General features: G+C 42.8%; 1 protein-coding gene across 1 annotated transcript in view; it reads right to left on the reverse strand.

The window, feature by feature from the left end:
* Positions 1-15862, reverse strand: part of LOC120936608 (mast cell carboxypeptidase A-like) — a 51984-nt gene that overhangs the window by 27209 nt on the left and 8913 nt on the right. The window contains exons 3-6 of the mRNA XM_040349090.1: positions 7870-7994; positions 7610-7706; positions 7427-7528; positions 4296-4397 (exon numbers count right to left, since the gene is read on the reverse strand). Of these exons, the coding sequence (XP_040205024.1) occupies positions 4296-4397; positions 7427-7528; positions 7610-7706; positions 7870-7994 (426 nt within the window). The remainder of the gene's footprint in view (positions 1-4295; positions 4398-7426; positions 7529-7609; positions 7707-7869; positions 7995-15862) is intronic.

The following is a 15862-nucleotide window of genomic DNA, read 5'->3' on the forward strand; positions in this document are numbered from 1 at the left end:
ACAGAACACCCCACCACAATACAGAACACCCCCACAATACAGAACACCCCCCCACAATACAGAACCCCCCACAATACAGAACACCCCCCCCCACAATACAGAACCCCCCCACAATACAGAACACCCCCCCACAATACAGAACACCCCTCATATACAGAACACCCCCCCCCCCCACAATACAGAACCCCCCCACAATACAGAACCCCCCCACAATACAGAACACCCCCCCACAATACAGAACACCCCCACAATACAGAACACCCCCCCACAATACAGAACCCCCCCACAATACAGAACACCCCCCCCCACAATACAGAACCCCCCCACAATACAGAACACCCCCACAATACAGAACACCCCCCACAATACAGAACACCCCCACAATACAGAACCCCCCCACAATACAGAACACCCCCCCACAATACAGAACCCCCCCACAATACAGAACACCCCCACAATACAGAACACCCCCCCACAATACAGAACACCCCCACAATACAGAACCCCCCCACAAAACAGAACACCCCCCCCCACAATACAGAACCCCCCCACAATACAGAACACCCCCCCACAATACAGAACCCCCCCACAATACAGAACACCCCCCCACAATACAGAACACCCCCCCACAATACAGAACCCCCCTCATATACAGAACACCCCCCTTACAATAGTGCACACACCCCCCTTGCCTTCAGACCTATGATCATCAGCGCGCCGCGTGTTACACTACACACACAGGCAGCACAGCACAGGGGGAGGCGGCTGCAGCTTCACGCTCCTAGGCTGTGTGACTGTCAGTGTCAGACAGTCACAGCCGTATCTATCAGAGCCGCGGGCGCTGCGCTGCCACAGAGAAGGGGATAATTGCAGTCCCGGGTATGGATACGGGCGGCTCGCACGAGTCACCCCCCCTGAAAAGCCACGCTTCAGCTGTGTCTTACCTAGACTGCCGCTAGCGCTGCCTCCCTGTTACCACGCTACCATCATGCCGCACGCTACAGTCCTCTTCATTCGCGGAGGGGGGGGGGCGTCGGCCTGACACCCCTCCAGGGTGTGGCACCCGGTGCGGCCCGCCCCCTCCGCCCCATGCTTAGTACGCCTCTGGTTCTCCCAAGATTATGGCAGTATTCTTAGAAAGAGGGATACTTTATAACCCCCTGCTGGCAGAGCTGTCTTAATGCATAGGTACCCTTGGGCACTGCCCCATGATACTCTTGCATTACATCATACTTGCCAACTGTCCCAGATCTGCTGGGATAGTCACTTTTTTTACTAAGCTTTCCCCAAGATGGCCAGCCATCCTGGAACCTGTACTTTGCCCTCCTGATCCCTGTATCTTTCCCTCCTGACCCCCCCAAACTTTCCTACCCTCTGTACTCTACTCCTTGTGTTTAGAGTTGAGCGAACCCGAACTGTAAAGTTCGGGTTCGGTACGGACATTGTTTTTTTTTTTACCCGGATCCGAACCCGGACATTTTGCTGAAAGTTCTGGTTCAGGTCCGGTGTTCGGCAATGTAATGGTGCGCTGCAGGGCAGCCAATCACCATTTGTTCTACTTGTTTTACCTAGAAGCCATCACAGCCATGCCTACTATTGGCATGGCTGTGATTGGCCAGTGCAGCATGTGACCCAGCATGTGACCCAGCCTCTATATAAGCTAGAGGCACATAGCACAGCTCGTCACTCTGCTTTAGCTAGGGTAGGGAAAGGCTGCTGCTGATCTGAGGGAGAGATTTAGATAGGACTATCCTGCTTCAGAAATCTACACCAGAAACGTTTCTTTATGTGAGATACTCTGCATTAGATAGTTTAAGGCAAGGTTCCTGCTTGTTCTTATAGGGAGAGAATTATATAGGAGTCAGTCCTGGTTCACAAATCAAATTGCAGCTGCACTGCATCTGTTCCTGTGAGATACTCTGCATATTGCACAAGCACTGCATTTCTTTCTGTGAGGTACTCTGCATTAGATAGTTTAGGGCAAGGTTCCTGCTTGTTCTTATAGGGAGAGAATTATATTGGAGTCAGTCCTGGTTCACAAATCAAATTGCAACTGCACTGCGTCTGTTCCTGTGAGATACTCTGCATAATGCAGCAGCACTACATTTCTTTCTGTGAGATACTCTGCATATTGCACCAGCACTGCATTTCTTTCTGTGAGATACTCTGCATTATTTAGTTTAGGGCAAGGTTCCTGCTTGTTCTTATAGGGAGAGAATTATATAGGAGTCAGTCCTGGTTCACAAATCATATTGCAGCTGCACTGCATTTCTTTCTGTGAGATACTCTGCATTAGATAGTTTAGGGCAAGGTTCCTGCTTCTTCTTATAGGGAGAGAATTATATAGGAGTCAGTCCTGGTTCACAAATCAAATTGCAGATGCACTGCATCTGTTCCTGGGAGATACTCTGAATATTGCAGCAGCACTGCATTTCTTTCTGTGAGATACTCTGCATTAGATAGTTTAGGGCAATGTTCCTGCTTGTTCTTATAGGGAGAGAATTATATAGGAGTCAGTGCTGGTTCACAAATCAAATTGCAGATGCACTGCATCTGTTCCTGTGAGATACTCTGAATATTGCAGCAGCACTGCATTTCTTTCTGTGAGATACTCTGCATTAGATAGTTTAGGGCAAGGTTCCTGCTTGTTCTTATAGGGAGAGAATTATATAGGAGTCAGTCCTGGTTCACAAATCATATTGCAGCTGCACTGCATCTGTTCCTGTGAGATACTCTGCATATTGCAGCAGCACTGCATTTCTTTCTGTGAGATACTCTGCATATTGCACCAGCACTGCATTTCTTTCTGTGATATACTCTGCATTAGATAGTTTAGGGCAAGGTTCCTGCTTGTTCTTATAGGGAGAGAATTATATAGGAGTCAGTCCTGGTTCACAAATCAAATTGCAGCTGCACTGCATCTGTTCCTGTGAGATACTCTGCATATTGCAGCAGTACTGCATTTCTTTCTGTGAGATACTCTGCATTAGATAGTTTAGGGCAAGGTTCCTGCTTGTTCTTATAGGGAGATAATTATATAGGAGTCAGTCCTGGTTCACAAATAAAATTGCAGCAACACTGCATTTCTTTCTGTGAGATACTCTGCATATTGCAGCAGCACTGCATTTCTTTCTGTGAGATACTCTGCATTAGATAGTTTAGGGCAAGGTTCCTGCTTGTTCTTATAGGGAGAGAATGCAACATAATTCTTCCCGACATTTTGCTGCCATTTGCAGCCCTCTAGCCAACCCTAACCCCCTAACCCTAACCCTAACCCCCTAACCCTAACCCTAACCCTCCTACTCCATATGGACCTTGTCCTCCTAGGTCAAGATTATTATTATTTTTTTATGTTATTTTAAGTTATTTCCCAATCCACATTTATTTGCAGAGTACTTGCCATGCTCTTACCGACATGTTGCTGCCATTTGCAGCCCTCTAGCCCTTTCCATTAGTTTTTTAGAGACATTTTAGTAGTCAAAAGTCTGGGTCCCCATTGACTTCAATGGGGTTCGGGTTTAGGGTCAAGTTCGGGTCCCGAACCCGAACTTTTTTCCGAAGTTCGGCCGAACCCGTCGAACCCGAACAGCCAGGTGTCCACTCAACTCTACTTGTGTTGATTTAGTCTTCAATTCGTGGCATGTTTTATTATTGTTTAAATTTGATTGAAAGTGCTAATAAATATATATAATTTTTGAGAGTAGGTGTGTAAATTTGGGGCAGGCCGGTAGGGGCCCAAGAGCATTACTTTGCCCAGGTTACCCATGATACTATTAGGATGCCCTGCCTGCTGGGTCAGTCTGGGAGCTCTGCAGTGGGCGGAAAATAGGTAGGGATAGAGACCTGTTTGTGAGTTAGGCTAAGCATAGGAACAGGTTCCTCTGGAAAAGGGACAGTCTAGAGCAGCCTTTCTCAATCTTTTTACCCTGGAGGAATCCTCAAAATAATTGAGGTTTTAGAGAAACCCTGCTAAGAATTATTACATGGACATTTTACGGTTAAATAGCATCATCAGTAAGCTGTTGCAATGTTTAAATAAATTAATACAAAAAAATATGGCATATCTTTAATATTTGACTACTAGAACCGATTATTTTCCCTTGCTCTCTATGTCAATCATGAAAATGAATATTACTAACTGAAATGAACAGAATTTCAAACCTTTTTTAGATAAGTATTTCAGCTTTGTATATAACTGCTGGAAGTAAACTTTAAACTAACTAAATTCCTTTGACTGCTCTTCTAAAATAGCGTTTAGCTGAAAATAAAATGCATAAAAATAAAATAACGGTTACCTCATTCACAAACCACTGGCAGAAAGCTGGAGATATCCACTCTCTGGCATGAATGCCACATTCCAAAAACACAGCCTTTTTGCCTGTCTTTGGGTTTCCAATCTTAAAAAAAAAAAAAATGGTATGTTACATAGTTTTATGTTGCTTCCTTGTAGCTATTACTACCATTTACAATGTTGAGACTAGAATGAAAATTCTTGTGTAGTAGCTCTTGCAATGACTTTTCAAAAACTGGAGAAGCGTAAAGTCAGAGCTGACCTCCTTATAAAATGATAGCATAACAGTAGCTTATTTGGGTTGTAGCAAGTATGCAAATTGCTACTATAGACAATATCTATATTATGTTGCAGTGTATTGCTCTTTGTTCAACACCTTGTATGCTGAAAAAAATGTTAGTTAACCACTTAAGACCCGGACCTTTATGCAGGTAAAGGACCTGGCCAGTTTTTGCGATTCGGCACTGCGTCGCTTTATCTGACAATTGCGCGGTCGTGCGATGTGGCTCCCAAACAAAATTGGCGTCCTTTTTTTCCCACAAATAGAGCTTTCTTTTGGTGGTATTTGATCACCTCTGCGGTTTTTATTTTTATTTTTTGCGCTATAAACAAAAAAAGAGCGACAATTTTGACAAAAAACAATATTTTTTACTTTTTGCTATAATAAATATCCCCAAAAAAGATATATATATATATATATATATATATATATAAAAAAAAAGTCTTAGTTTAGGCCGATACGTATTCTTCTACCTATTTTTGGTAAAAAAAATCGCAATAAGCGTTTATCAATTGGTTTGTGCAAAATGTATAGCGTTTACAAAATAGGAGATAGTTTTATTGCATTTTTATTAATATTTTTTTTCTTACTACTAATGGCGGCGATCAGCGATTTTTTTCATGACCGCCACATTATGGCGGACACATTGGACAATTTTGACACCTTTTTGGGACCATTGTCATTTTCACAGCAAAAAATGCTATAAAAATGCATTGTTTACTGTGAAAATGACAATTGCAGTTTGGGAGTTAACCACTAGGGGGCGCTGAAGGGGTTAGGTGTAACCTCATATGTGTTTTTAACTGTAGGGTGGCGGGGCTGGACATGTGAAGTCATTGATCGTGTTTCCCTATATCAGGGAACACACGATCAATGACACTGCCACAACGAAGAACAGGCAAGGTGTGTTTACACACACCTCTCCCTGTTCTTCAGCTCCAGAGGACTGATCGCAGGACACCGGTGGGGATCGGGTCCGTGGGTCCCGTGGGCGCGGTCACGGAGCTTCGGACCGGGTTGCGTGCACGCGCCGGCGGCGTGCCTGACCCCACGGCTGGGCTTAAAGGGCCACATACAGGTACGTGGATGTGCCCAGCCGTGCAATTTTGATGACGTATATCGGCGTGAAGGGGTCCTTAAGTGGTTAAAGGGGTTTTAAAGGTTTGTTTTTTATTTTCTAAATAGGTTATTTTAAGCTAGTGCATTGTTGGTTCACTTACCTTTTCCTTCAATTTCCCTTGTAAATGTTGTTTTTCTTTATTTTCTTTGTCTGAATTTCCCACTTCCTGTTACTCCTCAGTAAGCTGTTCTAAATGACTTTCCACCGCTCGGGTGATGGTGGAAAGCTTACTGAGGAGAAACAGCAAGTGAGAAATTCAAACAAAGAAAAAAACATTTAGAAGGGAATTTGAAGGAAAAGGTAAGTGAACCAACAATTCACTAGCTTAAAGGAACCAATTTAGAAAATAAAAGACGAACCTTTACAACCCCTTTAAGGACACTATGCAGTGCACTGAGATTAGATAACTGCACAGGAAGTTCACTATGTTTTGCAAAATAAGTTTTCCACTAAATTAATTCCATCCTAAATATGTTCTCCTTATTTCCTGTCTAAATTTAAGATAATACCTATTCAGGCCCATATTTAGAGCATGTAAGCAAGTGATCTCACAATATACAGTAGCTTGATCTACCCTTTCCACCTACCAGGATATTGTTTTGGCCCATTCAGTGTTGGACAAACTTCTCAAGGAAGGGTCAGCTAAAACACGGTAGGGTAAAAAATCCCACAGGGACTTCATGCAACTGAAGAACAACAGAGCATCATAGGAAACTATCATTTTATACAAAGAATGCCTTCATCATATTTCCAAAATAGTATGAATTGTTTGGTTTTTAGAACTGTCTTCTCTAAGGAACACTTTTCTTTGAAGGTCTGTATTTATCATTGAACTTGCTTTCTTCAACATTACAAAATGTGTTCTTTTGCCAAACCTGTAGCTCAGAAACTGCATGTGGACCTTTAACACTTATTGTGGGGCCCGCAGGGACAAGATATATATTTTACTTCACTGTATATAAAAAATATTCATTTAAAAAAGTCCATATGTAATACATTGCACACCAATGACACAGGACATGCACTATGCATCATGTTTTCACATTAGATAACACAGCAGAAGCTATTTGACTTCAGACTCTCTCTCTCTATTTAAACTCCATGGTTTCCTGTCTGAGCAAAGCAGGGGAGTCACTCTGACATATAAGCTTTTTTTTTAATAAGGTAGCAATTGCTAGTCTGGAAAAGATATACCTGCTAGTTTGGTATGTAAATATTTTCCTATGCAGTCTTCATATTTGCATGCAATTATTAAAATAACATACATTCCATTTAAATGTGGACACGTTTGGATTTAATTATAGTGCAAGTGTTATACAGGGTGGGTCATTTATATGGATCCACCCGGGTGGGCCATTTATATAGATACACCTTAATAAAATGGGAATGGTTGGTGATATTAACTTCTTGTTTGTGGCACATTAGTATATGTAAGGGGGAAACTTTTCAAGATGGGTGGTGACCATGGCGGCCATTTTGAAGTCGGCCATTTTGAATCCAACTTTTGTTTTTGGTGTATCCATATAAATGGTCCACCCTGTATATTAGGGATGAGGTTGGTGTTTGCTGCTGTCAAGAACTTTGGGTGTTCACTGTTTGGTGAATGGCCAAACTAAATGGAGTGTTTACCCAACAAATGAACCGAAGCAGACTTGCTCATCACTATTCGATTCTCAGGTTTTTCAATGAATGTGGGTTATGCTGAAGTCGCAAATAATGTGACAGAAACTTTTACCTTCAAAACGTGCATAGGGTGTCCTTCAAATGTGTTTCCGATTGTAACCAAGGAGGCCAAATTTGGGTATCCTAATGAAATGGTATAAGCCCAGACGGCGATCTAATGAAATGGGTAAAACCTTAGTGAATCTTCTGGCTGATTCTCTGTGAAAGAATGTAGAAGAATTTGTTTGTTACTTACCTCCTTCCATTGATGGTACCTTGGCATATCCTTCTCATATTGACCTTGTTTTCTAAACTGGTTGTCAACAGCTTCTTGTAAGTTAGGGATAATGATCCTGATATAGAATAACAAAACCACAATATGAACCAAACAAACTTCACTTCCAAAGCACGAGCAGTGGAACATTTATGTATTAGCAGAATATAAAAAAACTTCTTATATTTCTAATATATGTCAAAGGAACATAAATAATGCAAAACATATAATAAAACACTTACTTGTACTGAATTCCTTTCTTGTTTAATAGACGCACAATGGTTTCTGAGTGCTGTGCATTAGCATGGAAGTACACGCTGGATTTTGGGGTAATATGATAAGATGATTTAGGTTTCCAAAAATCAAGCTGCAAAAGTTATAAATGTCAGGAAAAACATAGACAGAGGTAAATTTGCTGCATAATTACTGTTAGTTGAACTATGGATCTAATTACATCTACGAGGGGACTTCAAAATGTTTACGCACTTTTATAATTATGTTGGAAACCATGAAGACAAAAGGAACTTTGCTGATGGCATTAAACATTTGGTACAATGCTGGGAGAAATGCATCGCAAGGGAAAGTGACTTTATAAAAAAGTGATGTAATTTGTTTTTGAAATTCTTAATAATAGGAGTTAAAAAAAAAGTGAAGAAGGACACACGTTGTTTGAACAGTGCACTGAGAGGCGGCATGACGTGGTGCGCGTGAAGCACGCACGTCTGAGGGAGCGGCGGCCCATGTACGGATCTGACCCGGAGGAGGATGGAGGGACCTAGACCCGGCGGTGCTCCAGTGGCAGCGATTGCGCTGCAGTGAGGGAACTCACCGCGGGGCTAGCCCTCCTACAGCGGAAAAGACCAGCTTCCGCCGCCATCCGATAGCCCGCACTCTCCGGCCCCCCCGTGCCTCCCCGGGAGACAACAGATAAGGCACGGGACGGGTTGCATACAGAAAGCTTCCACTTGCAGCACTCCTGCCTGCTGCCCATCCCCCCCCCACTTGTCGGTAGTGAGTACAGATCACCCTATTGGACGGGAAACCAAAAGGTAATATGGATCCTGTTTTTTTCTATCTCTCCCCATAAGACCAGATCAGTGAAATCCATGGAGCAAGGACCAATGCCCTGAAGGCTGGAGACAGGTATTAACAACGCTGTGAATTAACTTTATTCCCAGTGCCCCTGTATCTGCATATTGCTAATGTGTGGAAGTAATTAATAATAAGGATGAACTGAGTAACTGCTTATATTTTGCATAGCATAACAGGGGCATTAGCAGGAACGTTGTACCGCACCAGTATTTTCACTGTTTTTTCACCTCATATTTAATTATACGTGAACTCAAGTATATATAGCCCATAGGCTTATGGGGCCTCAGCTTAAACATTGTGGATATTGATTTGGGTGGGAGTGCGGAAGAGTATATGTCATCCCAGAGACATTACCTAACCCCGCAAACCATAATTAATTTGGTAAGGGGAGTTGCCCTGGAGTATGGGTGCGAACATCAGGGGACTCTATGTAAACTGTCTCAACTATAAATAATAAGGCTGACTATTAACCAAAAAAAAAAAAAAAAACACGCGGGTGCTAGGTGCAAACGTGTCAGTTTCTCAAGAGCTTCTGTTCCCACCCTTGTAAGGGGCTGCCAAAATACGGGGGGGCTGAACGGAGGCATCAGCAGAGGCACCTGCAAAGTTTTACCCCCCGGGTTCGGCCTGGCCCATTGGGCAGAAAAAAAAAAAAAAAAAAAAAAAAAACCAACCTCTCTTACCCTTAGGAACTCATGCCTCAGTGAGCAACAAAAACTGCGCTGTTTTGAAAAAAAGGGAGGGTGGTGCTAGGCCCCTCACTTACTGCTCAAACTGGGGAAACGTATTAGAGCGACAAAGAAACATATAATGAATAAATCAACAAGGGGGGCTGCTTCGAAAGCCCCAAAGGATATCCCCTCCCCCACTACGATTAGACACTACATGACATCGGGCGGGAGCTCAAAGAGCCCAGGCCCAATTAAAAAAACAGAAAAAACGGGGGTAAACAAAAAGGGAGGAGGGGGGGAAACAACCCCAATAGCAGATACCTTAACAGAGTTGGAGCATGTAGTTAGCCAAGTGGAAGAACATAGCTTTGACTCTCACATTCCAACCACGGGTGAAATGGCGGCAATGTTAAAGGGATTGGAGAACGTTATAAAAGAGGAAATCAGTACATTGAGAACGGACTTATTTCACATTTTGGAACGGGTAGAGGAAGCCGAGAAAAAAATAGAAAAACAGGACCGGGATTTAAATGAATTGAAAATTCAACATCTGGCCATGAAACAAAATCAGAGATGGCTGCAATATCGTCTCGAGGATCAAGAGAACCGCAATAGAAGGCAAAATCTAAGATTGCGCTCTGTCAAGGAGGAGAAGGGCGAAGACTTGAGGAAAATTCTCGATGATTTGTTCCTCCCCCTCCTTGATAATGCCTCGGAAGGTCCCCTCAAAATAGAACGGGTCCATCGTGTGGGGAGAAGGAAGGAGGGAGGAGGGAATTGGCACAGGGACATAATTGTGAGGTTTAGACATTTTGAAGACAAAGAGAGAATTTGGACAAAATTGAGAAGAAAACCTCCCTTATCCTATGATGGCAGGGAGATCCAGATCTTCACGGATCTGGCCTGGGAAACCCTGGCCAGAAGAAGACACCTAAAACCTCTCTTGGAACAGATGCGCCAACTTAACATAAACTACCAATGGGGCTTTCCGGCCTGCTTGATAGGTCACAAAGAGGGAGTGTCAGCTAAATTAATATTTCCCGAGGAACTTGCAGGATTCTGTCGTAAATTGGACATGCCGGTCATAGAACTACCAGGATGGGTTGAATAGTGGTTAGTTAACAGCCCGCCCATAGCGGCGGCTGTGAGCATGGCGACTCGACGGGATGGGGGGGGGGGGGGGGGTGGGGGGGTGAATAAAGAAGGGCAAAAGGAGGGCAGATCCGTAACCCCTCCCACATAAGATCTAGTCCTGTGAGAACAGGAGGGAGGGGCGTGGGGTGTCACACCTCATTCACAAGAACCGATGGGTAGGGGATACCAAGGATCCCTACGGTTCAGGGGCGATGATTTGGCCTGGGTAGGGGGGGGGAGGGGGGGGAGGGGGGTGGGAAGGGGATTATGGCTCCCAGGGATCATCCTGAAAAGTCTCATTTGTTCAAGGAGGGGACTTAGTTATTGGAAATGACAGATGTAAATTTTTTATCCTATAATGTAAAGGGATTAAACTCAGTAGGTAAAAGACTAAAGGTCTTAGCTGAGATTGAACAACTAAGAGCGGATGTAGTGTTTATTCAAGAATCTCACTTGACCCTGGATGCTAACATCAAGCTTTACTCCCCGGCATACCCTAATTGGTTCTACAGTGACTCCATCTCAAAACGCGCAAGGGGAGTTGCAATTGGGTTTACAAGAGGGTTCGGGTTTACCTTGGAGGCAAGGATGACTGACCCAGATGGGAGATTCTTGTTCCTCAAAATAAGGATTGAAAATATTATTTACACCTTAGCCAATATATACGCCCCTAATGCACACCCAACCCAATATCTAAATAAAACTCTGGGGAAATTGAACAACTTTGCCGAGGGATTTATAATCCTGATGGGCGATTTAAACTTTGTTTTGAATCCAACAGAAGATAGTACGTTCCGTGGGAGGGAGACAAAAAATGCACATCTACAGAGAATCAAACACAAGCTCCAGGAATGTCAACTAGTAGATATCTGGCGGATTAACCATCCAAATGAACATGACTACACATTTTTCTCCCCCCCCCACGGAACGTACTCCAGGATCGACTACATCCTGGCGGACCACAGGTTGATTGACGTTATTACGGAGACAGAAATTGGAATTATGACTGTATCGGACCATGCTCCTGTCTCTATGAAAATTTCATTAACCACACAAAGGAGACAGCGGCCGACGTGGCGCCTGGATGATAGCCTGATCCACGATGAAGGAGGGGGAAGTAGGGTGGAGGCTGAATTAAAACAATTCTTCCTCACGAATGACACAGAGGGGATTACCAGCGCAACCCTCTGGGAGACGCACAAAGCCTTTATTAGAGGGATCTTAATTGCTGAGGGCGCAAGAAAAAAAAAAGAGAGAAAAAGCAAAGCTATCACTCTGAGGAAAGAGATAGAGACTCTGGAACACGAACACAAAGCGCTGAGATCAAAAGTGACTTACCAAAATTTAGTTCTAAAAAGAGACGCACTCAAGGAGATCATGGAACAAGAAGCAAGGTATAAACTTAACTGCATTTCCAAAGAGAGGTACATATGGGGAAACAAACCAAGCAAACTTTTAGCTAAAATGGCTCAAAAAAAGAAAGCTAGGAATTATATTGAGAAAATTAAAGGTAAAGACGGGAAATTGGTTCACGCAACCTGCGAAATCGCGGACACATTCAAAAAATATTACGAGGACCTATATACAATAAAACACCCAGGTCGGCAGGTAGGGGAAAGGGAGGAGAAGACCCGAGAGTTTCTTGATAATGCAGGACTTCCCAGATTAGAGGAGGTGGAAAGCTTGACCATGGATCGCCCCATAACCGAGGAAGAAATAAAAAGGGCCATAAATTCCACCACTGGTGGAAAGAGCCCGGGTCCGGACGGGTTTTCCACCTTTTATTATAAGAGATTTAGTAACATCCTGATACCGAGGCTGTGTAAGTATTTTAATGGATTGGGATCGGAATTTGAAACGAGCAGCGGAGCTATAGCAGCTGTGGTTGCAATAATCTTGAAGGAAGGCAAGGATAGCTCTCTCTGTTCAGGATACAGGCCTATCTCTCTGTTAAACACAGACATCAAAATTTTTGCAAAAATTCTGGCGGGCCGCCTGAAAGGGGTCATGCACCTATTGGTGCACCCCGACCAGGTAGGCTTTGTGCCTAACAGAGAGGGCAAAGATAACAGCCTAAGGGCAATTCTTCTGCTCCAGACTATAAGGCAGAACGAGCCCCCAGGTCTATTCCTGTCAGTTGATGCTGAAAAAGCATTCGACAGGGTAGACTGGGGGCTCATGATGGAAACCCTCACTGCCATGGGAATAGGAAGCAGGATGTCCCGCTGGATTAAAACATTATACCACTTCCCTACTGCGCAAATAAAAATTAATGGCATATTATCGGAACCTTTCGAGATGAAAAACGGGACGAGACAGGGGTGCCCATTGTCTCCCCTCCTCTTTATTCTATCCCTAGAGCCGCTATTGGCTACTATTCGTAATGACCCAGACATCAATGGAGTGAGAGTAGAAGGGGAGGAACACAAACTATCGGCCTTTGCCGATGACATACTATTTTATGTAACTAACCCAGTCAAATCTATCCCCAAGCTTTCCAGAGTGCTGCAACAATACGGCGCCATCTCCAACTTTAAAATTAACGTAACCAAATCTGAAATTCTGAACATTAACTTAAATAAAAGGGAGGTACATTTAGTCAAGGAAGTATGCGAGTTCCCATGGACTAAAGAACTTAAGTATCTAGGTATAAAACTTGCCAACACAATACAGAAGATGTATAAAATAAACTATATTCCCCTATTAAACGAGATCAAGAGTGAACTAAAAAGAACGATCAATAAACCCATATCATGGATTGGACGCATTAACATGTTGAAGATGGTAGTAGTTCCTAAAATCCTCTATAAATTCTTATTAGTCCCAATTGCTCTCCCTCAGCAATTTTTGAGAATCCTTAATACCTTATTACTAAATTACGTTTGGAAAAATAAAAAGCATAGAATATCCCTCTCCATAATAAAACAGGGCAAGCCACTCGGCGGTCTGGCCGTACCGGATATCAAAAGTTATTATAAGGCGGCTGTCTTATCACGTGCGGTAGAGTGGGCTCGGGACAGGACAGATAAAAGGTGGGTGCAAATTGAGAAAGCGCTGACAAATAATTATTTGAATAACATCATCTGGATCCCTGCACAACACAGAGCACTAGATCACAAAACACACGATATAACACGGGACACCTTAAGAATGTGGGACAGGACGCAGGCACAATTAGAAGGTAAATTTAACTCCCCTTTAATGAATCTAAAAGAAAATCCTTATTTCCCACCTGGGGAAAAAAAGATAGGAGGAAACTGGATTAGGAGAGACACAGTGCACTTAGGGGATATTATTAAAAATGGTGAGATAATGACCTATGAAGATTTGAAGGCCAAAACGGACTATTGGAATCTGGATGGGTGGCATTATCTCCAGTTGACTCACTTTGTGCGGCACCTCCCCCGCCCTCTACGGACGGAGGGGGAGCTGACTTCACTCGAAAAAATTTGCAAATTTAAGAATTCTAAGGGCACAATCACCAAATTGTATGGGTTATTGGTTAGGTTAGGAACTCAGGGTGAAGCACCCTTTATAGATAAATGGGAAAGAGAGTTAGGGGTCACGAGGGGGACTAACACTGTTCAGAGGATCACTCAATTAACCCACTCATCTGCAATAGATATACGAACAGCCGAAGCAAATTATAAGTGCCTCTCGGGATGGTATATCACCCCGGACAAAGCAAATAAATTTAAAGCAGGTCAGACCGCAAACTGCTGGAGGGGCTGCCCAGAAAGAGGTACGATGGCCCATTTATGGTGGCTATGTCCTAAAATCCAAACGTATTGGGACACAATACTGAGCCAAATAAAGATTATCACGGGAGAGGAGATCAAGAAAGACCCGTGGGTCGTCCTCTTTCATGGCAGCCAAGAGGGTGTAAAAAAATACAAGCAGTCCCTACTCCCCCACCTTTTAAATGCAGCCAAGAGACTTATACCTAAGAAGTGGCAGGAGACGGAAAGCCCACATATCTGGAGTTGGATAGATGCGGTGGAGGAAACGTATAGATTAGAAGAGCTAAAGGATAGGTATTTAGAGAAAAATAGTGAACATAGGGAGAAATGGGGTAAATGGAAGGAATATAAAAAAACATGGAGCTACGCAGAAAGAGTTAGGGTTTGATTGATACTAGATATATGTAAGGGTCGTGCAAATATGGTCATCCCTCCCTCTGTCACTCTAAAGAGGGACACATATATCTTTTGCTCTCTTTGGCCGTTTCCTAACTTTATTATTCCTTTCCCTAGTTTATCTTCAGCCGAAAAGCTGAGGCTAAGTCCTCTTCCTGTTTCTTTCTTGTTCGGCTTGTTTTCTGTTTTTTTTTTACTATGGGACAAACGGGTGATTCCTGGGAGCCATGAGGGGTAGGGAGGGTGGGCATAATTAAAAAAAAAAAAAAAAAAAAAAAAAAAAAATATACATAAAAGTGTCTTCTTGTTATAGGCCAATCTAGTTTCGACCAGCCAATATGGGGCGCAGGGGGAAAAACAGCGGGGTCATGACCCGGACGCCCACACAGGTGGTCGGTATCTATATTGAGATGTACACAAATTTATATATTTAAGAAATATAAAAAAAAAAAAAAAAAAAAAGAGAAAGACAATGTATAGAATACATACCACACATGATGCAAACCTCAGATAGAGACGTAAGAAGCATCAAATCATGAGCGGGTCTCTAGAAATTGGTAAAAAGCTGAGGTGGTATAAAAAAAAAAAAAAAAAAAAAAAAAGTGAAGAAACATTTTGAAGAACCCTTGTATGTTCAGTTATATCGGTGTTATCTTATTTGAGACAGATCTTCTAAAAGGTTGTGATTTGTGTCTCCTAACCCCCATCTGTCAGAAGTGGTCATTTTCAATGGGCTAACTCTATACAATTTCATCTTTGTGAACACTTGTACCAATACAGTATACCATTAATGTACATCTGTTGCAGAAAAACCAAAACTGTAGGATGCATTAGGCCGAAAACCAAAACCGATACTGAAAAGGACCGTTTTTAAAAAATATTTATATTTTTATAAACAATTGTATTATATTCAACATTTAATTAATATCATCAATTTAAATGAATATGATTTTTTTTGTTGGCCATTATTGGCACCTTTAGTGCAAGAAAAATACAGTCTGCAATCTCTATCCATCTCTTGTATCATGTCCTCAGTCTTTAACCATTTCTTGGATCATGTCTTTAGTCTCTAACCATCTCTTGTATCATGCCCCCAGTCTCTAAACATCTCTTGAATCATGTCTTGAGGCCTCATACACATGACCGAGGAACTCGTCGTAAATGAAACATCGTTTTCCTCGACGAGTTCCTTGTTAGGCTTG

The sequence above is a fragment of the Rana temporaria genome, chromosome 4 (genome assembly GCF_905171775.1).
Source record: "Rana temporaria chromosome 4, aRanTem1.1, whole genome shotgun sequence".
Classification (NCBI taxonomy): Eukaryota; Metazoa; Chordata; class Amphibia; order Anura; family Ranidae; genus Rana; species Rana temporaria.